The sequence below is a fragment of the Moschus berezovskii genome, chromosome 5, assembly GCF_049115385.1.
Source record: "Moschus berezovskii isolate FMDL1 chromosome 5, NW_MosBer_1.0, whole genome shotgun sequence".
NCBI classification, from domain to species: Eukaryota; Metazoa; Chordata; class Mammalia; order Artiodactyla; family Moschidae; genus Moschus; species Moschus berezovskii.
Genome location: NC_142464.1, coordinates 104,000,981 through 104,024,318, shown reverse-complemented (window position 1 = coordinate 104,024,318; position 23,338 = coordinate 104,000,981). Strand labels below are relative to the sequence as shown.

The 23,338-nt window shown below is 36.5% G+C and overlaps 1 protein-coding gene across 1 annotated transcript in view; it reads left to right on the top strand.

Moving 5' to 3' along the window:
- The window catches only part of ANTXR2 (ANTXR cell adhesion molecule 2), a 178,920-nt gene extending 155,965 nt beyond the window's left edge, over nt 1–22,955 (top strand). The window contains exon 17 of the mRNA XM_055433967.2: nt 22,777–22,955. Coding sequence (XP_055289942.1) covers nt 22,777–22,815 — 39 coding nt within the window. The 3' untranslated portion in view covers nt 22,816–22,955. The remainder of the gene's footprint in view (nt 1–22,776) is intronic.
- Nucleotides 22,956–23,338: the final 383 nt, after the last annotated feature.

Below are 23,338 nucleotides of genomic sequence, written 5' to 3'. Positions count from 1 at the left end.
TTTGCTACCCTATGGACTGCAACATACCAGGCTTCCCTATCCATCACCAACTCTCAGAGCTTGCTCAAACTCATGTCCATTGAGTCGGTGATGCCATCCAACAGTCTCATCCTCTGTTGTCCCCTTCTCTCTGGCTCTCAATCTTTCCCAGCATCAGGGTCTTTTCAAATGAATCAGCTCTTTGCATCAGGTGGCCAAAGTATTGGAGTGTCGGCTTCAACATCAGTCCTTCCAATGAACATCCAGGACTAATCTCCTTTAGGATGGGCTGGTTGGACCTCCTTGCAGTCCAAGGGACTCTCAAGAGTCTTCTCCAACACCACAGTTCAAAAGCATTAATTCTTTGATACGCAGCTTTCTTTATAGTCCAACTCTCACATCCATATATGACTACTGGAAAAATCATAGCTTTGACTAGAGGGACCTTTGTTGGCAAAGTAATGTCTTTGCTTTTTAATATGCTGTCTAGGTTGGTCGTAACTTTCCTTCTAAGGAGCAAACGTCTTTTAATTTCATGATTGCAGTCACCATCTGCAGTGATTTTGGAGCCCCCAAAATAAAGTCTGTCACTGTTTCCATTGTTTCTCCATCTATTTGCCATGAAGTGATGGGACCAGATGCCATGATTTTAGTTTTCTGAATGTTGAGTTTTAAGCCAACTTTTTCACTCTCCTCTTTCACTTTCATCAAGAGGCTCTTTATTTCTACGCTTTCTGCCATAAGGGTGCTGTCATCTGTGTATCTGATGTTATTGATATTACTCCCGGTAGCCTTGATTCCAGCTTGTGCTTCATTCATTTGGCATTTCACAGGGTGTATTCTGCATATGAATTAAATAAGCAGGGTGACAGTATACAGCCTTCACATACTCCTTTCCTGATTTGAACCAGTCTGTTGTTCCATGTCCAGTTCTAATTGTTGCTTACTGACCTGCATACAGATTTCTCAGGAGGCAGGAAATTTGGTCTGCTATTCCTGTCTCTAAGAATTTTTCAGTTTGTTGTGATCTACAGTCAAAGGCTTTGGTGTAGTCAATAAAGCAGAAGTAGATGTCTTACTGGAACTCTCTTGCTTTTCTCCCTGAGAGAAAGATACATCAAATGGATGTTGGCAATTTGATCTCTGTTTCCTCTACCTTTTCTAAATCCATCTTGAACATCTGGAAGTTCATGGTTCACATACTGTTGGAGCCTGGCTTGGAGAATTTTGAGTATTACTTTGCTAGCATGTGAGATGAGTGCAATTGTGTGGTAGTTTGCACATTCTTTGGCATTGCCTTTCTTTGAGATTGGGAAGAAATCTGAAAAAACTTTTCCAGTCCTTTGGCCCCTGCTAAGTTCTCCAAATTTGCTGGCATATTGAGTGCAGCACATTCACAGCATCATCTTTTAGGATTTAAAATAGCTCAACTGGAATTCTATCACCTCCACTAGCTTTGTTCGTAGTGATGTTTCCTAAGGCCCACTTGACTTCGCATTCTAGGATGTCTGGCTGTAGGTGATTAATCACACCATCTATGGACGGAAGTCTGAACTATGGATGGAGGTTCGTGACATTGTTCAGGAGGCATTGATAAAGACCATCCTGAAGAAAAAGAAATCCTAAAAGTCAAAATCGTTGTTGAGGAGGCCTTACAAATAGCTAAGAAAAGAAGAGAAACTAAAGGCATAGGGGAAAAGGAAAGATATACCCATTTGAATGCAGAATTCCAAAGAATAGCATGGTGAGGTAAGAAAGCCTTCCTCAGTGATCAATGCAAAGAAATAGATTAAAACAATAGAATGGGAAAGACCAGAGATCTCTTCAAGAAAATTAGAGATACCAAGGGAACATTTTGTGCAAAAATGGGGACAATAAAGGAAAGAAATTATATGGACCTAACAGAAGCAGAAGATATTAAGAGAGATGGCAAGAATACACAGAAGAACTATACAGAAAAAGATCTTCACGACCCAGAAGATCCCCTGGAGAAGGGATAGGGTACCCACTCCAGTATTCTTGGGCTTTTCTGGTGGCTCAGATGGTAAAGAATCCACCTATAATGTGGCAGACCTGGGTTCGACATCTGAGTTGGGAAGATTTCCTAGACAATGACCTGGCAACCCGCTCCAGTATTCTTGCCTGGAGAAACCCCATGAACAGTGGAGCCTGGTGGGCTACAGTCCATGGGGTTGCAGACAGTTGGACATGACTGGACAACTAACCACAGCACAGTATATATTAAATATTAAACTTTCACATTTGTCAGCTGCTGCTGCTGCTGCTGCTGCTAAGTCACTTCAGTTGTGTCCGACTCTGTGTGACCCCATAGAGGGAAGCCCACCAGGCTCCCCTGTCCCTGGGATTCTCCAGGCAAGAACAGATGTCATTAATTTTAAGAGAGTTTTGAAAAAATATGTTTTGGCAAGTCTGCATGAATTATGCTATATTGTTTTCAAATCTCATGATGTTAACAATAGAAAATATAGAATAATTTTTCCCGATGCATGACTTGGTCTCTGGAATTTTTATTGACACACATCGAGATATGCCCCTTATATTAAGAAGTACCATGTTTCTTCAAATATTGATTTCTTTGACGGGGAATAGCAGAGTCATAAAGGAAAATAAACACCCACAAAACTGATTAATTGGGCACAGATTTAATATTTCAGTACTTCATGACATGTTTCCATGTGGTTAGGTTACTCGTAATGACCACTTCCTGCTTGTCAAACATGTGTTGTATTTAGATCTAAATATCATAATGGATTTGGAATATGTACCATTATCTTCTCTCTCTGTTGGTGATTTCAAGCCTGAAGCAGACCTCACTTCCTACCATCTGTTCTCTATTTAAAATCGACATCTAGTTCAGTTCCTCCCTGATGCCTACTTGTTTTCCAGCTTAGAATACTTCTTCCCTCCACTTCAGCTCTTTCTCTATTATGCCTAGCACTGGGCTGACACATAGGAAAGGAGACCTCTAAGGATTGCTTTGAATATCCACATCACAAGAGAAGCCAGGAAGACTCTGACCATAGAACAATGCCACTATTGTTTAATCATAAGTCAGCAAAAATTGAAATGTAGTTTCATAGTTTTGTGTTTATACATATAGGCAAGTAAACCACTGTCTTTTATTTATAGCTTCCTAATCATTATGTGGTTAAATTGAACTACCTCAATAGTCACATGAATGTCTGTATCAATATCAATTATATGTTTTAGAGAGACAGTAGCTGCATAAATCAACTTTAATATTTCATACTCAGTAGTTATCATTAATTCAGTAAATATGTTTTAAACACAGACTGTATGGTGAACACTGTTTTAAGCATTTACAAAATGGTAGTAAAAAAACAGTCATGAAACTCTTGTGTGTTAGTTGCTCAATTGTGTCCAACTCTTTGCAATCCCATGGACTGTAGCCCGCCAGGCTCCTCTGTCCATGGAATTCTCCAGGAAGGAATACTGGAGTGGGTTGCCATTTCTTTCTTCAGGGGATCTTCCTGACCCAGGTATCGAACCCAGGTCTTCTGCATTACAGGTAGATGCTTTACCATCCAAGCCACCAGGGAAGCCCTCATGAAACTTATAGTCTGGGAAAGAAGATAGAGTTTAAACAAAAATTTTTTTTGTTAAAAAATTAAAAGAGTTGTTGTACTGCTGAACAAACTTTGCTATCATCTGAAATCTAATTATATCTTTTGTAGTAGAATATGAGTGTTAGTCACTCAGTCACGTCCAACTCTCTGCAACCCCATGGACTGTAGCCCACCAGGCTCCTCTATCCTTGAGATTTTGCAGGCAAGAATATTGGAGTGGGTTGCCATTTCCTTCTCCAAGTAGAACATTAGGCCTATTATATAATTTTTGGTTTAGAAAATAATTTTGGCTTAGAATAACAGAATTTTTCTTAACTAACTGAAAATTGATTTTATATCCACATCTGTCTACCTATATATCTTCCTATTTATTTATCAAAATGTGTATCAGTATCTATCTTTCTATGTATCCATCCATCCATAAATCATCTATTTACACTAACACTAGACCCAGTATTCAAGTTGTAGATAGACCTAAACTCCAGTTTCTGGTTTTGGGATTTATGTTAAATAATTATGTGTAACAATCAAATGGAAATTAAATAATCAAAGTCAGTCACTTAATTATTTGACTCAAATGTACATGTCTTCAGCACTTTTGAGTTCTATGGCTGAAGTATAAATGTCCTTTCTATATAAAGGTAAATTATTACACATGAATAGATCATTAGTACTCTGAAACAGTATCACAGTCATGTTTGTCTACTTATTTGAGTGTATGTATATGCTTATCTTTGTATAAATGTTTAAACTTTAAAAGTCTGTCCTTTCCTTCTGAGGGAGATTTTATATCTCTTGAGATGGTTTAATATTACCTCAATTATTTTAAGAGTTATCTTGTTAGTTGATACGTTATTTAAGCAAGGAATGCCTGTATTGATTAAGGGACAAAATTCATATTTAGTTTCTTTTCATAATGTGAAAACCAAGGGATTCCCATTAAGTGCCATTGTATACTCATTGATAAGTGAAGTGACATCTGGGTCACAGTGGCATCTATCTTTGCAATATGAATCCCAGGGGCTGTATCTGAAAGGTCTGTTCAAACTTGCATCTGCACATAAAAGCGAGGATAGTCTTCACACTGGTATCAGCCTAATTTCCATATCAACGATTTAAGGTGCTACTTGAAGTTTTGTTCTCCCTGGTATAAATTTAGCAGTAAATGTAATCATTTGGCTGCTGCTCTGGCAGTTTAGAATGTTGAAGTGTATTGTGAATAATTTTAATCCACATTACTTCTGTGTTATAAAAAAGTATATATCATTTCATGTCTTAATATTAGTCAGTAATAAATGTTCAAAATGAAATCCTGACTTTGGGGATTTGGATACCATTATTAAATATAAAAATGACTTCAGCAATTGTTCAAAATTGTTTTTCCCAAATGTAATAAAAATATCTAAAGCATAAATTTTTTTGTCCAAAAATTGAAGGTATACATATGTCCCGTGTTCAAATTGAATGTCTGGAATGAGTTCATTAAATATTTGCTGCACTGAAGGGAAACAGCATAAGAGTGACTAATTTTCCAGCTAACGCTTTAGGAAGATTTTTCTATAAAATTTTTTTCATTTATCATCTAGAAAGTAATTTATAATTTCCCTTCGAAATGAAGCTTTAAAAACTAAATCTTTTAAGGTATTTTTAATTGGTATTACCCATTAAGTATTGATTTTAAAACTTAAAGTGCAGTTTTTAATGTTTGTTTTTCTTTGAAAGAATCTGTTTAAATCATTGGAGTTTGTCTCAGATTAGCTGGGAATTTAGCTCTCTGACAAATGACCCAAAGAGCTGTGAATACTTTAAAGCAGAGACAGCTAATGAAACCATTTCCTCCTTCAGGGGATCTTCCTGATAGGCTGAATTCATCAACAAATTTTTAGTTATTAATTTTTTTAACTGGGACAACATACACTGTCCCAAAAGTGAGGATGTAATTCTTAGAATCTAAACTTAGCTAGGAAGAAATCATTGTATTACTAGGATTGTATACATTAACAAAATCTCCCAATAAATGTTTTTCAGTGACAATGGTGTATAATCATTTGGGATTTCTCTTTTAATGTGCCAAAATCAGTTTGATAATACAAATGAATTATCTTGATGCCTAATTTTCTAGGAAAAAATACACAAATTGCATGTAAAATTTTTGCTCTGTGATACTAACAACTGGGGGTTAAAATTTTAAGTCTATAAATACTCAGGTGAATATTAATATTTTCATACATCATTCTTCCACACTGAGTGAATTAATTTATTCTATTTCCCACCTGATTGAAGAGTTGTGATATAACATACTTTTCATTTGGATTTGTCTAACATTTATATAAACACATAATTCAAATGTGAGTTGAGTTTTCAAATAGCTATTATTTGACATAGTGGTTGGAGTTTGGGTTTTTTATCCTGTTTGTTGAGTGTATGTGGGAAAGAAAGAAAGTGTGTGTGTGTGTGTCTGTGTGTGTGTGTGTGTGTTGGTCTTATGAACTTTGAAGAGGAAATCACTTAACATCTTAGCTCAGTCTGTTGTAAAAGAGATGAGGAGAAATACAGGTGTTCAATCAGTTCAGTTCATTTGCTCAGTTCTGTTCAACTCTTTGCGACCTCGTGGACTGTAGCACGCCAGGCTTCCCTGTCCATCACCAACTGCCAGAGCGTACTCAAACTCATGTCCACCGAGTTGGTGATGCCATCCAACTATCTCATCCTCTGCTGTCCCCTTCTCCTCCTGGCCTCAATCTTTCCCAGCATTAGGGTCTTTTCAAATGAGTCAGTTCTTCGCATGAGGTGGCCAAAGTATTGGAGTTTCAGCTTCAGCATCAGTCCTTCCAGTGAATATTCAGGACTGATCTCCTTTAGGATGGACTGGTTAAATCTTCTTGCTGTCCAAGGGACTGTCAAGCGTCTTCTCCAACACCACAGTTCAAAAGCATCAATTGTTTGATACTCAGCTTTGTTTATGGTCCAACTCTCAGATCCGTACATGACTACTGGAAAAACCATAGCTTTGACTAGACGGACCTTTGTTGGCAAAGTAATGTCTCTGCTTTTTAATAAGCTGTCTAGGTTGGTCATAACTTTTCTTCTAAGGAGCAAGCACCTTCTAATTTCTTGGCTGCAGTCACCATCTGCAGTGATTTTGGAGCCCAAGAAAATAAAGTCTTTCACTGTTTCCATTGTTTCTCCATCTATTTCCCATGAAGTGATGGGACCGGATGCCATGATCTTAGTTTTCTGAATGTTGAGTTTTAAGCCAACTTTTTCCACTCTTCTCTTTCACTTTCATCAAAAGGCTCTTTAGTTTTTCTTCACTTTCTGCCATAAGTGTGGTATCATATGCATATCTGAGGTTATTGATATTTCTACTGGCAGTCTTGATTCCAGCTTATTCTTCATCCAGTCCAGCATTTCTCATGATGTACTCTGTATATCAGTTAAATAAGCAGGGTGACAATATACAGGCTTGACATACTCCTTTCCCAATTTGGAACCATGTCCAGATTGGGCCATGTTGTTGTTTCATGTCCAGTTCTAACTGTTGCTTCTTGACCTGCATACAGATTTCTCAGGAGGCAGGTCAGGTGGTCTGGTATTCCCATCTTTTAAAGATTTTTCCACAGTTTGTTGTGATCCACACAGTCAAAAGCTTTTGGTGTTAACTTTGTGTAATTATAACTTGACTTTTAGAAAAGAGAATTTATAACAGTTACTGCTACAGGACTTTACATCATAGGGTCTCTGCTTTCCTCTCTGACCTCATCCTCCACCCTTCATTGCTCAGTCTGCTCTTGCCATACTGTCTGTATTACTTTTCTGTGGAAGTGCCAGTTACACTTTCCACTTGCTGATTTCTCTACCAGAATTATTCTTCCCCAGGCAGTCATAGTTTCATTGACTTCCTTAGAATCTCAGTGCCATCTGAACATTTCTATAAAGTACAGCTCCTCCAGCACTGGTCTGCAACACACACACTTATATATACTGGCACTCTGTAATCATTGACTCCGATTCAAATTCACCTTTTTAGAGCATGGGCTATTAATAAGTGGTCCTATGCACTTGGTAATGTACCATATCAATTGTTCTTCTATTTGTGATGAGAAGTTTGATCAGAGAAACCATACTGTAAAAACCTAATTCACGTTGGTTATTATATCTTTTTGACATGGCCTACATTCAGTTTGGTTCAGTTCAGTCGCTCAGTCGTGTCCAACTCTGCGACCCCATGAATCACAGCACTCCAGGCCTCCCTGTCCATCACCAACTCCCGGAGTTCACTCAAACTCATGTCCATCGAGTCGGTGATGCCATTCAGCCATCTCATTCTCTGTCGTCCCCTTCTCCTCCCACCCCCAATCCCTCCCAGCATCAGAGTCTTTTCCAGTGAGTCAACTCGTCGCATGAAGTGGCCAAAGTATTGGAGTTTCAGCTTTAGCATTAGTCTTTGATAAATTTTATTTTGTCAAAATATGTCTCATACTCATCTTTTATATTTTTGTTTCAAAACTGGAATAAATCATTCAATTCCAAGGAGATTTAGATGTTTTTAGTAAATAGTATTATTTAGATAAAGCATGTTTGTATATGGGGGGGTATTCATTGCTTGTAAGCATTTTCAGCAGGTAAAACTGGAAAATCAATAGTTTTGAGAAAATCATGAGTTTATGGTATATTTTCAATTCTGATTTGGAATTAAAGGCTCTTACTAAATATTTTTGAATTCATACTTGTACCTCTTTTCTCTTACATTAACAACCTTGGCCTTACAATATTTAAATACTTATCTGCCCTGTGCTATAATATATATTAGCTACAAATTAATATTAAAGTAGCATTAGCAAAATTAAGACTAGTGAATGAAATAAAACATTTTTTGTTGGTCTGTTATTCTTAAATTATTTTCTGTAGTAAATACACAAAGAAAATACTGTGTTAAGTCACCTGAAATAGTTGTTTTGTAAATGTGATTATGTATCCAGTTCATTGGTTTCCATTTATTTTCAGTTCTTGCATCTACTGCATTTTATTTGTATTTATTCTATCCGTTCTTTATTCCTCTGTTTCTTTTTCTGACCTCTTTTGGATTAATATAGTATTTTATGTAATATATTAAGGTATACCTCTGTGCTATTTTTCAGTGGTTGCTCTAAAGATAACTTTTCTTAATCTACAATCTAATAATTGTGTACAAATTTAAAGTAATATATAAACATTACCGTGGCCTAACTTTCATTTATTAACTTCTATTTCTATGTGTTCTTATTATCATAAATTGTACTTCTACAGATGTTATGAATTCCAGAATATGTTATTATTATTTTTGCTTTAAGTAATCAATAGTGTCATAAAATTTTTATATATTTATATTTCACATTTATGCACATATTTACTCCTGTTTCTCCTTGTTTCTTTCTGCACATCCAGGCTTCCATCTAGTGTCTTTTCTTTCAATTTCAAGAAATTCATTTAACACTTGTGGTTGTTGCAATCTATTGTAAATAAATTATGTCAGGTTTTGCCTGTCTTAAAATGTCTTTATTTTGCTTACTTTCCTGAGGTTGACTTTTTTCCTCCCCATTTAGCATTTGAGAGAATTCTGCTGTCTTATATTTTCCATTGTTTCTGATAAAATGTTAGTTGTTGTGCTTACAAATGTTTTCTTTATATAGACTATCTTTAGTTGGAATGAGGAGGGGCAGAGAGGTATCCTTTTATGATATTCTTTGATTTTCGTAAGTTTCATTATATATTCTCTGGTAAGGTTTCCTGTGTGTTTATCCTGCTTGAAGATCACTGAGTTTCTTTGATATGTAGGTTTATGCCTTTCATCAAATCTAGGAAATTCTTAGCCGTTATTTTTGTTTCAAATTTTTCTGCCCCATTCCTTCTTCTTTCTTCTGAGACACCAATTACTCATGTGACAGACCATTAGATACTGTCCCAATGGTCTCAGATTATCTTTAGTTATTTTTTTCTCTTTTTTTTCAATTTGAACAATTTACATTCTCTTACCTTCAAGTTCAATGCATTTTTTAAGCTGTTATTTTAGCCTACTTTTACATGAATCAAAAACATTCTTTATATCTGCTACTACTTTTTTGTTTCTAGTTTTTCCATTTTGGTCTTATTGAGAGTTTGCATATTTCTGCTGAATTTCACCATATTTTTATGCATGCTATCCATCTTTCTCATTATAAATTTTATTAATAATATTTTACCATACATATTTTAAAGTCCTTGTCTCTTAAGTATAGATTTGCCTATATTAACTGTATTTTCTGTTGCTTTCAGGTCATATTGTCCTACTTCCTTGTGAATACGATAATTTGCGATTTTATGCTGGACACTGTCATTAAAAAGTAAAAACTAACCTAGATAATATTTACCTCTGGAATCATGTATACAGTTCCTCTGTCATGTTGCTGATTTAAGGTTGAGCTGGTCTCAGTTTGCTGCCATCTTAGATTTAGTGTACTACTGGCTTCCAGACATTTGAGGGCAGGATCAAGGATTTTCCTTTAGCAGAGCTCTCCTTCCACCCCACCTCCACCCCCATCTCATATCTATGTCTGTCTCTCTCCTTTACCACCCACCTGTGAGCTTCCTAGTTGTTGGAGAGTTCTCTTTGCTCTCCAGTGTCCAGGACCACACCTCCCCTATCCCCACCAATTATCACTTTCTGTACTGGAAGACCCATTTCCATATTGATTCCCTGCCCTATCCTTTGATTGGCCATATTCCCTGCACTGTCAGAAGGCCCCATGAATCCTGGAGGGATCTTTCTCAGTTCTCCTCTTCCAGGTTTCAACAGGTTATTGCCATGTGGATCAAGAATGTCCTGAGTCCCTCAGGGTTGTTTTTCTCATTCCTCTTCCCATTCCCCAAACCTTCAAGGGCTGCTTCTTTTTTCTTAGGGAAGGCCCTGTGTGTCTTTGAAAAGCTAATTATTTCACTCGCCTCCTGCTTTTCTCCCTAGCTTTCACTTGATTGCTTTACTTTCAAGGAAAATGTTATGTACTATGTAGGGGTCTCTCTTAGGTTTCCTGCTATGTTCCCAGCTTTTGGTAGGGTTCTGCCTTGCATTTAGTGAAGACTACTTTTAGCTTTCGTGTCTATTATGAGGTATGAATTAGTTGTTTCATTAACTGCCAGCTATATACCTGAATCTCAGAAAAATAAAGATACATAGATATTTGCAAAATAAATGGTACCAGTACATGTAGAGTCACTGAAAGTTTGCAGGTGCCATAACAGAATGAAGAGAAAAAAACTGAAAGGTGAATTCATCAGGCAAACTCAGTACTTCCCTTCATGAAATTAACTGAATCTATATGGTGTGTTGTCTCCATTGTAAATGGAATATGGTATAGTTTGGGCTTCTGTTAGAACAAAAGTATATGGATTATATTATATTTTGGTTCAGTATATTTCAGGTTTTTTTTAAAGCAGGATAACACAGATTCTTACATATATAATATATATCATAATATATAAATAATATATTTACATATATAATTATACATACATTTTATACATATACATTTGTGTATATATTATAAGGAAATGGCAACCCACTCCAGTATGCTTGCCTGGAGAATCCCTTGGACAGAGGAGCCTGGCAGGCTACACTCCATGGGATCGCAAAGAGTCAGACATGACTGAGCAACTAACTCTTCACTATGTGTATATATATCTTTCTCATTATGTGTGTGTATAGCATATATATATGTATATGTTTTTATATGCATATATAATGTGTGTGTGTATATATATATATATATATATATATATATATATATATATATACCTGATAGTTGAATGTAGTCTTATTATACTGTTAGCATTAGATATGTAAGCTTCAGTAACTTGCCCTTTTACTCAAACAATGAAATAAACCTCTCAGGAAGTTCTGACATTTAGACAGAGAGAGAGAGAGAGTACTAGGTGCCCTTTCCTCCCCCTGTACCTCCTGTTGCTACAGGAAATTTTCACTCCAAGAGCCTATTGTGTTCTCAAGTCAACATTCTTTCCTGACGTTTGTGATTTCCTAGACCTCTTCAGTTGTCTTGGGTCTGTTTCCTTGTGTATCTTTGCTTTGTACACAATTTTAAATCTGAGTCACTGTTCACTGTTGCACAAAGCATGAAGCTTTAGTAAAGTCTTTCTTGAAGTGCAGATATAAATAAATCAGCTATCTGTGTTTGAAAAGTCTAAACTAAAGTGCAGTTGTATGCTTCAGCTTGTCAATGGATATTTATGAGGTGAGCATAATACTGTAACGGCTATAACAGTGAAATATATCCTGTTCTGATAGCTAGTAAAGGAGCTTGCAGGTGTTAATGCCAGCAGAATTTTAATGCTCAAGAGATGGGAAGTGTGGCATTTGCTCTGGTTAATGCTACTCTGGTCACAGTAACAATGGATTGGCAAAATCAATTTTCAAATATTGTAACAGAGTTGGGGTCTATGCCCTTAACCAACAGTAAATATATTGGTTCCTACTGTTGTCTAGTTTTAATCTCCTGGTTTCATTAGCTGAAGAAACTAATGGTCATCTCTGTGACCCAAGAGAAGGTATTGCCAATGATGAAATGACAATGAACTTCTTACTGTAATAGATACTTGGTGTTTCCTGAAAATCACCTAAGTGGAGTTAAGTGATATGCCTGTTTGTAATATATCCTTGGTACATTCAGTTCCTTCTTATACGAGGGAAATTGAGTAACAGAGTAAAGCCTCTGCACAGACCTCAGCTCTAAGAGGTGAATTGGTATATAAGTATATTTAAAGTTTATAAAGCATCATATTGTGCTTATTTTTTATAGCAATCAAAGAAAATGAAGCTAAGCATTTAGTTTTTAGACCTAGGAGATTTATTTTTGTAGAAGAACTTTTGGAATTTTATGGAATAGTATAGTTTCAACATGTTTGCGTGTTTAGCTACAAATTCATATCAGTTAAGATTGATTTGACATCAGCTATCTCCACGGTACTTCAATAAGTCATACCAGAATAAGAAAAGGCAACAAAGAAGGGAATTAGAAAAGATTTGATCTTTTGTGTAAGATAGATGTTGAGGTATAATACATTTGTTGGCAGGTTTTAAAGGTTTAGAGGAGTGTGGAATCTTCATAATTAAGAAAGTTGAGAATTAAGAGAGAAATATATGAGTTTACAATTACTTATACCTAATCCACTTGATGAAAGTGAAAGAGGAGAGTGAAAAAGTTGGCTTCAAGCTCAACATTCAGAAAACAAAGATCATGGCATCTGGTCCCATCACTTTATGAGAAATAGATGGAGAAATAGTGGAAACAGTGTCAGACTTTAATTTTGGGGGCCTCCAAAATCACTGCGGATGCTGATTGCAGCCATGAAATTAAAAGACACTTACTCCTTGGAAGGAAAGTTATGACCAACCTAGATAGCATATTAAAAAGCAGAGACATTACTTTGCCAACAAAGGTCCGTCTAGTCAAGGCTATAGTTTTTCCAGTGGTCATGTATGGATGTGAGAGTTGGACTGTGAAGAAAGCTGGTTGCCGAAGAATTGAAGCTTTTGAACTGTGGTGTTGGAGAAGACTCTTGAGAGTCCCTTGGATGGCAAGGAGATCCAACCAGTCCATTCTAAAGGAGATCAATCCTGGGTGTTCATTGGAAAGACTGATGCTAAAGCTGAAACTCCAATACTTTGCCCACCTCATGCGAAGAGTTGACTCACTGAAAAGACTCTGATGCTGGGAGGGATTGGAGGTGGGATAGAAGGGGACGACAGAGAATGAGATGGCTGGATGGCATCACCGACTCGATGGACATGAATTTGAGTGAACTCTGGGAGTTGGTGATGGACAGGGAGGCCTGGCATGCTGTGATTCATGGGGTCGCAAAGAGTCAGACACAACTGAGTGACTGAGCTGAACTGAACTGAATCCACTTGTAAAGAAATATTGAAGAAAATGTATAATAAAACTTAAGGATAAAAATAGAGAAATAATCATGGGCCAAAGTTCTAGCTATACCAGAAAATGTACACTAAGGATAGCAATGCTTTAGAACATGATGTATGTCTGAGCTTTTGGAAGTCAAGGAGCAAAGAGAAAGGCTGAGTTATACAGTTGGCATTACATAATACAAGGGAAACACATGAGCTTCCCGTAAATGACAAGCTTTTTCCTACCTAGCTCTGAACTCCAAAAATTGATCCTTTAATATCATCATCCTCAATAGCAATTTTCCAAAATATAAAATTCTCTATATATGATCAAAGTTCATATGGGTTCTTGATATGACCAAATGTTGAAGGGATTATGCTTTAATCTTATCATAAATTTATTTAGGAAGGCATTATATTTCTAAAGAGAAGTAAAGACACCAAGTCCAGGTTTATTGATAGTTTACTGGTGATCTGGTTTTACATAGGTATGAACAGCTTGAATAATAGTTATCAAACTACAATTTTAGTGTAAGCAAAACCAAAATCTTATATGAATTGCAGTTTTAGAGCATAGATAAGGGTACAGCTTCTTGATTTGAGTTCAGTTCAGTTCAGTCGCTCAGTCATGTCTGATTCTTGGTGACCCCATGAACTGCAGCACGCCAGGCCTCCCTGTCCATCACCAACTCCGGGAGTCCCCAAACCCATGGCCATCAAGTTGGTGATGCCATCCAACCATCTCATCTTCTGTTGTCCCCTTCTCCTCCTGCCCTCAATCTTTCCCAGTATCAGGGTCCTTTCCAATGAGTCAGCTCTTCGCATGAGATGGCCCAAGTATTGGAGTTGCAGCTTCAATATCAGTCCTTCTTTAGAATGGACTGGTTGGATCTCCTTGCAGTCCAAGGAACTCTCAAGAGTCTTCTCCAACACCACAGTTCAAAAACATCAATTCTTCCTTGCTCAGCTTTCTTTATAGTCCAACTCTCATATCCATACATGACCACTGGAAAAACCATAGCCTTGACTAGACGGACCTTTGTTGGCAAAGTAACGTCTCTGCTTTTTAATAGGCTGTCTAGGTTGGTCATAACTTGCCTTCCAAGGAGTAAGCGTCCTTTAATTTCATGGCTGCACTCACCATCTCCAGTCATTTTAGAGCCCAGAAAAATAGTCAGCCACTGTTTCCACTGTTTCCCCATCTATTTGCCATGAAGTGATGGGACCAGATGCCATGATCTTAGTTTTTGGAATGTTGAGCTTCAAGCCAACTTTTTCACTCTCCTTTTTTACTTTCATCAAGAGGCTCTTTAGTTCCTCTTCACTTTCTGCCATAAGGGTGGTGTCATCTGAATATCTGAGGTTATTGATATTTCTCCCGGCAATCTTGATTCCAGCTTGTGCTTTTTCCAGCCCAGCGTTTCTCATGTTGTACTCTGCATATAAGTTAAATAAGCAGGGTGACAATATACAGCCTTGACAATATACACTCCTTTTCCTATTTGGAACTGGTCTGTTGTTCCATGTCCAGTTCTAACTGTTGCTTCCTGACCTGCATATAGGTTTCTCAAGAGGCAGGTTAGGTGGCCTGGTATTCCCATCTCTTTCAGAATTTTCCACAGTTTATTGTGATCCACACAGTCAAAGGCTTTGGCATAGTCAATAAAGCAGAAATAGATGTTTTTCTGGAACTTTCTTGCTTTTGCAATGATCCAGCAGATGTTGGCAATTTGATCTCTGGTTCCTCTGCCTTTTCTAAAACCAGCTTGAACATCTGGAAGTTCACGGTTCACGTATTGCTGAAGCCTGGCTTGGAGAATTGTAAGCATCACTTTACTAGCGTTTGAGATGAGATTGTGCGGTTGTTTGAGCATTCTTTGGAATTGCCTTTCTTTGGGATTGGAATGAAAACTGACCTTTTCCAGTCCTGTGGCCACTGCTGAGTTTTCCAAATTTGCTGTCATATTGAGTGCAGCACTTTCACAACATCATCTTTCAGGATTTGATATAGCTCAATTGGAATTCCATCACCTCCCCTAGCTCACTTGACTTTGCATTAGGAGAGCTTGTATGTGTCTGTTTCCTCCATTCTTGTGCACTATTCCAGCTGTAGTGGCTCTTTTAGAACCCACAGGACGTCATGGACTACAGTATGTGAAAACAGACTGACCTAGAGAAATCAATGGCTAGCATTTCACTTAGAACCTCACTTTCAAATATAGTTTTGCCCACAGATCTGGGGAGGAAGGATTCCAAAATTGTTGTTGATGAGTGCCTGAAGTATACATATTCTATGGTATTGATTGAGTGGATACACACACACACACACACACAGACACACACACACATCCTGCTTCTTTATGCCTCAGTGATAAGGAGTCTGCCTGCCAATGCAGGAACCACAGGAGACATAGATTTGATCCATGGGTCAGGAAGATCCCCTGGAGGAGGAGATGGCAACCCACTCTGGTGTTCTTGCCTGGAGAATCCCATAGACAGAGGAACCTGGCAAGCTACAGTCCCCGGGGTCACAAAAGAGTTGGACACAACTGCATGACAGAACACATGTGCCTACATATGCCCTAGATACTATGCATGTTATTGGAAAGTTTGATGTGCTATGAAAGTTTTATCTTATATTTTCATTTAAAGGTAATCAACTCCCGTATGCACAGGGTTTGAGGTAGGCTATGTGTGTACATGTACACTCATGAATGTGAACACATACACACATACAAACATTTAAAGAAGTTAGATTGCTAATTGTGACCTGGACAAATGCTTGAACAAGCTTTTGATGGAAACTCTTAGTATTGTATACCATAAAAATGAAAATACTGACTGTGGACTATAAAATTTATTAATCATCGTCTTCTGCCATACTCATACCGTCTTGAGTTGAACTGCACTCACATGAGTTCATCAGGATATTGACTGTAAAAGACAACTTTGAGGCAAGTAAATGAGGTGACCTATGGGAACATGAATTCTGAAGAACTTTGGCATAGATGGTAGATGATGGTGATTCCTGAGAGCAGTCAGTGGGTTCCTGGGCTGATTTTTAGAAACATAAATATAGATCGTTAGAAAGGATCACATTTTTGCTGATTGAATTTACTCTTTGAAAACTATTTTTTTTAAACTATCAAATTTATAAATATACAGAAAAGATATAAAATAGAATGTAAGAAATACAGTTCCACTCCTCATAGTATGTTTGGTGCAGTCTGTTAGTCTTGTCTTTTACTCTTTAGACATACATTGTTAGTTGCTCAGTTGTGTCTGACTCTTTGTGGCCCCATGGGCTCTATGAGCCCTCCAGACTCTTCTATCCATGGTATTCTCCAGGCAAGAATACCAGGAGTTGGTAGCTGTTCCCTTCTCCAGGGGATCTTCCTGACCTGGGTCTCCTGCACTGCAGGCAGATTCTTTACTGTCTGAGCCACCAGGGAAGCCCGCCAGACATATACATTGCATAATAATAAATATTGTAAGTAAGTGTTAGTCACTCAGTCGTGCTTGACTCTTTGCGACCCCATGGACTGCAGCCCACCAGGCTCCTCTGTCCATGAGATTTTCCAGGCAAGGGTACTGGAGTGGTTTGCCATTTCCTTCTCCAGGGGATCTTCCCAACCCAGGGATCGAACCCGGGTCTCCTGCACTGCAGGCAGATTCTTTACCAACCGAGCTACAAGGGAAGCCCAATAATAAATATATACAAATTGGAATTTTTTCACCTATTATTTCCCTACATCTTTAAATATTTTTAAATTTTTCTATTTTAATGGCTACCTATATGATAAATGAATCATAATTTAATTTTTCTCTGATAGAAATAAATATAAATTAACTGTTATATTTTTCATATTATAAAAACCTGATGGTAAACATTTTGAAATCTTTGTAGATACTTTACTGGGCTGAATTCCCAACATGAAATTACTGAGTCAAGGAAATAAGCTTTTAAAGATTTATTACACATGTGGCTTACTATATAATTTTTGCCAATTTATGCTTTCACTAGCAACGCGTGAGGGTTCTCTTGCCACAGAAGCTCACTAATTAGGTAATGTGCTCAATATAAAGTTGCATAAAACAGTTTTACGTTCAAAGTGAGGCAGTTTTATTCCTTTTAAGCCATAATCTTTATTAGGTAAATAAAATGTCTTACCCAGATCATAATACCATGGTTTTAATTGTTAATATATAAATGCCTTTCTAATATTCTACAACTTATTTTAAGTTGGTAAATATGTCAATAACAATATTGTTTATAGTTTATTTGCCTCATTGATTGTTTAACATAGTAAGAAGGTAAATTGTAACCTGGTCAGTCATTATCTGAATTATCATAGTTTTGAAATTAATGTACTTTAAATGTATTTGGCTATAACCTAAAGTCAGTAGTTATTCTATTTGTTCTGCCTAACCTTAATTTCTAAAAATGTTTAAGTAGTTTTGCTCTTAATCTATGTCATACAAAATGAATAAATTTAACAATTATTTCATTGCATCCAAAGAATTCTATACTCTCAAGGCAAAAGAATAGAATATATTCATAGTTCATTTTTAAATGAATGCAGTCCTGAGGATACTATTTTAATTCAGTTTCGTACTAACTGTGTGTTGTTACTGTTGAAACTTATGAACTAGTGATTTAGGCATGGTATGAAAATTCAGGTTGGTTGTAATGATTGACTAATTGAATAAATAATATGGTGTTATCAAAATCATCACAACAGTATACTTTGATTTCACGCATTATTTAGATGCATGATTAGAGCATGATTTTAAGTCAGGAAAATTATTTTTAAAATATTCAATAAAAATTTGGAAATATAGAGAAAATTAATGTTTTTTTCTGCCTGCAATGCAGAAGACCCAGGTTCAATCCTTGGGTCAGGACGATCCCCTGGAGAAGAATAGGGCATGGCAACCCACTCTAGTATTCTTGTCTGGAGAGGAGCCTGGTGGGTTCATAGGGTCTCAAAGAGTCAGGCACAGGTGAAGCAACTTAGCATACAGGCATAATACAATATTACATGTTATTATATATTATTCTGTAAACACTGTGTCAGCTTAATTCAAGCTTCTTTTATTATTTTGTAAAATATAGCATAAATATAATATTGCACGCATGCTCAATTGCTCAGTTGTGTCCGACTCTGCAGGCCCATGGATTGTAGCTCCTCTGTCTGTGAAATTTTCCAGGCAAGAATACTGGAGTGGGTTGCCATTTTCCTACTCCAGAGGATCTTCCTGATCCAAGGTTTAAACTCGCATCTCTTGCGTCTCTTGCATTGGCAGGCGGATTCTTTACCACTGAGCCACATTGGGAAGCCACATCTATTTTAACTCTTGCTAGCAGAAACCTTGCATTCATTTGGTTTAGCATATATTTTAGTGGTTTATTTTAGAGACTCTATAGTCCTTTACCTGGTACTAGTATTAACCTCTATTTAGAGAATAAAGTATTAAAATTATGTATCTATGTATATTTCTTTATATTTAGGTTAGTTCAACTAACTTTTAAAAAAATTTTCAGAGCTTGATTGTTTATAATTACAGTGGAATAGGGGGGCTTCCCTTGGTGGCTTAGCAGTAAAGAATCTGCCCGCAATGCAGGAGATGCTTGTTCAATCCTTGGGTCACATCCCTGGAGGTGGAAATGGCAACCCACTCCAGTATTCTTGCCTGGAAAATTCCACAAGCAGAGGAGCCTGCCAGGCTACAGTCTATAGAGTCGCAAACAATTGGATACGACTGAGAGACTGAGCACACAAATGCACGCTAAGTGAAATAGTCTCAGGAAAAGAATCTCTATTTACTACTAATATTTTCCATTCTGAACCATTCAATGATGAGTCATTTGCTCAAGCTATTTTATATTGCTTTCCTTGTTACCTTGGTAACAAACCTTTATTGTATAGGCATTGTAAGCATGAGGATATAGCAGACCTATAAGCCCTATCATATCCCATTTCCTGTGAACAATTGTTCTGCAGTGTTCTGGCCTAGACTGTTTGCTTGCCATGATATCAGTACAGCCCAAACATTCTTGACCTTAAACGTAATTAGCATGATATTGACAGGTTTTGTAAACTTAGTATTGAGTAGTATTTGAAGGCCCACAGACTCTTAATTACAGCCACTTGAAACCAGGGTATGTTGCCTTGATTTTAGAATATTCTGTTAAGTGAATGTAGTAGCTAGCATGAAATAATCCCCTGGGAGTAAGATAACTGATGGAATACTAAATAAAAATTTCCTTTGGCCAATAGTTTCTTTTTTTCTTTATTATTCTTTATCTGTCTTTTCTTTTTAGAACTACTCTATGTTTTTCCATATTATCTTCTCTCCTTTTCACTATTGTTTTTTTCTCCTTTGTAATCCTTTTTTTTTTTTTACTCTGTCAAATTTGTACTTTTTCTGTCTTCCCATTTTCAAGGTCTTCTCCTCCCCAAGTAGAGGTATTCTTTTTTAATACACCATCCATCTGTTCAGTTGTTTCTAAGCAAGTATTTATTATATGTCTGTTCTATGTTAGGCATTGTACAATGACATCATAGACAGGAGATGGATAGTGACTGCTTTTTAAATGAGAGTTTACTATATGCCAGGTACTATTCTAAGTGCTTTATAGATATATATTAACAGACTTAATAGTCTTTATAAACATTCAATTTTTAATCCCCATTTTATTGATGAAAAAATCATAAGTTGCTCATGATCCCACAGTTAATAAATAACAGAACTGGGATACCTATTCAAGCTTTGGAGCACTCAGATTTGAGCACTATCTTTTCTTCTGGTCTTGGAGCAAGCAATTATGGTGCAATGTGGTTTGGCCTTTATAGAGATGCAATTTCGGGGAAAGAGCCGCATTACTGGGTGAGCTGAGGAAAGCTTCAACAGAGGAAGTAAATTCTGAAGAAAACTCCTCTAAGTTACCAACTTCTGAATTCCTATAAATTAAAACATGATCAGATCTTGATAAAAGTGAAAAACACTGAGTCCACGATTAGAAGAAGAGGAGGTATTTGGTTATTTTTTATCAATGTGTGTGCTAAAATCCAGGGTATGTATGGTATTCATCACGGTGTTGAGGTACTTAAATCAGTAGACTGATGATCAGTACTTAATCCCAAGGTTGGGAAGAGTTGGAGTAAGGACCGCAGGGTGAAAATCAATAGGGATTTCTTCATTTTAGTTTCTAGGTCTTAATTAAACCACACCAAATGAAACAGAAAATAATTTAGTCTGGAATAGTTTAGATGTTAACATGATTTTTAAAATTCAAGTGGACTATGAATTTCTCTGTTTAAACTCTCCAGTTGCTTAAAATAAATGAATCAGCGTCACTAAGATTAATCTGGTATGTAGAATAGAAATGGTCAGAGAAAGAACCTTACACCTAAATCTAGTTAACTAGTGATGAAATGCAAACAAAAGTAGAAGTTCATGATAACTTCTTTTTCAAAATGATATAGAAGAGAGAAAACTTTTACATTTTTGGTCCATAATAAATACACAAGAAAAGATGTCATTAATTTGTATCTTTGCTCTCTGAATGCCATTCGTCATATATTTCCTTTTGTTTGATTCTGGAAAACTGCCAGGAAATAATATTTTTAATATACATCATTGTTTTAATATGCACAGTTAAAATCTATTTCTCATTGTATATATTTATACTATTTATACTGTCACGGCTCAGAAGGCCTGATTTACTGCTTCAACAAAATATTTATTAATTATGTCATTTTCCCTCCTACCCACCTGGAAAATTTTTTTTCAAAAGGGATATATAATGAAAATAACATTTAAAAATGTTTTTCTTGACCCTTGATGCCAAATGTATCTAATCTGGAGAAAAGCATATTTTCCCTTAACATTCATTCTGAAAATCTTGTTTGAAGGTTCTAGATAATACAAAAATACAGTCTAAATATATGACCTGTGACCATTTTATTATCAGTGAATTTTGATCTCATTCTAAAGTAGTCTTCTCCATGATTTTCTCCCACTTCTTTTTGCATAGATATTACCTGTAGACCATAGGCACAAAGTAAGGAATAAAATCAACAATCGTAGTAATAACGTTACCTCCAAAATTATTTAGAAGGCAGGTAATTTGATGAATATTTGCCTCTTAGGGAAGAGCAAATGTAAACTACCTTGCTTTGATATTTCTTCATTGATTTCTGAAATTTCCAACTTGTTGTACAGTGATTTTTGAGAGGAAAACAGACCAAAATCTTGTTTCCTTCTTAATGCACCATGTATATAGGATATACACTTGAAATAAATGTATTGATTCACATTTAGAGGGAAATGAAAAGACAGTCTAAAATATGAAGTTAGAGAGCAGGTATTAAGAGAAATAGGACAATCTCCATAAGGTGATGATCTGAACCCTAAAGTAGAAAGCAATGTGGTAGCTTTGGACTAAGGAATCTGGATTTTATTTAGACAGTACAAGACATCAGCACTGTTACACCAAGGAGGGGAAGAAGGGGATCTTTTATTACTAACTGGAAATTTATTTTCAACTGATTCTTGGATTATTTATAGTTACATATGAAACAGTGTTTCTCTCTAAGCTTTACTGAAGTGCTAAGGAACTGGAATGGCAGACTCTCTTTGGAAATGTGGAGTGTAAATAGAGTCACTCCGTGTAGAGACCATGTAACGGTGGTGTGCAGCTGTGACACATGGTCGAGTAGTGAACAAGGATGCTAAGTCTCTTGTGAAAGCCTATTATAAAATGGAATCACAGAGAAATTGCATCTCTCCCTTTCTCCCTGACTTCTTATCCTCAATCCCTTATATACACACTTCATGTATACATTTTTGAAGCACCGATTTTATATCAGCTTTAAAAGCACCAGCTTGCATAAAGGATACTTTTATTTCATATAGAAAATATAAGTTTGTGGGTTTGATATTTTTATTGCTAGGATAGTTATACTATTCTTTAAATAACAATACCAAAGTTATATTTCCCATAGTTGTTTTTTTTTTTTTTTTTCCGGCTCTAACTCTATCATGCCATTGTGTAGGTGAACTTGTTATAGTAAAGATCTGAATAAACCATCATGCTTTGACCCAGGGGGAAAAAACACTTATGACCATGTTTCATCTTAATGTCTACCTTACCTTGGGTAATTATTTGTTTCAGTAGAAAAACTAGATGTTCTCAGGCTTTTTAAGTAATTATTTCAGTATTTCAATAAGTATTTGTTTCTTTCCTAGGGCCGGTGCATAAACTTCTCTCGAGTTCCATCTCAGTAAAAGGAAAACAAGAAGACCAAGAGGTACGAAGATGGCACACGTTCACACCACCAATTTCCAACCAAATGAAAAAAGTGCATTTCAGAAGTTTTTGGAAGAGCAGCTTTATTCCTCTCAGTCAGGAAATGTTTTCTCTGCCTTCTGCTTTGCTTGCACCAAACATTTTCAAACACTTGTTCTGCCATCTACATGGGAGTGGATGAAACTCAATGGTAACTCATGATTCAGGACATTGAAAATAAAGAGGAACATTAATGGACATGCTGTGATTTATACAAGAAAGTCTGCTTGAATGTGTAGAAGAGGAAAAAGTGAAAACAAAAGTGTGAAGATGATGTCAAAATAGAGAGAAAAAAAACAATTGGCCATGGTGGATCCTGAATGGAGAAAGGAGTGTTTTACATGGAAACATGGCACTTGTGTGTTTACATGGCAAAATTGTTAGCCAAAGGCAGAGTGCGAAATCTCCCACCAGGCTCAGCAAATAATGGAGTCTATTGCCTTATAGCTATGTCAGATCACG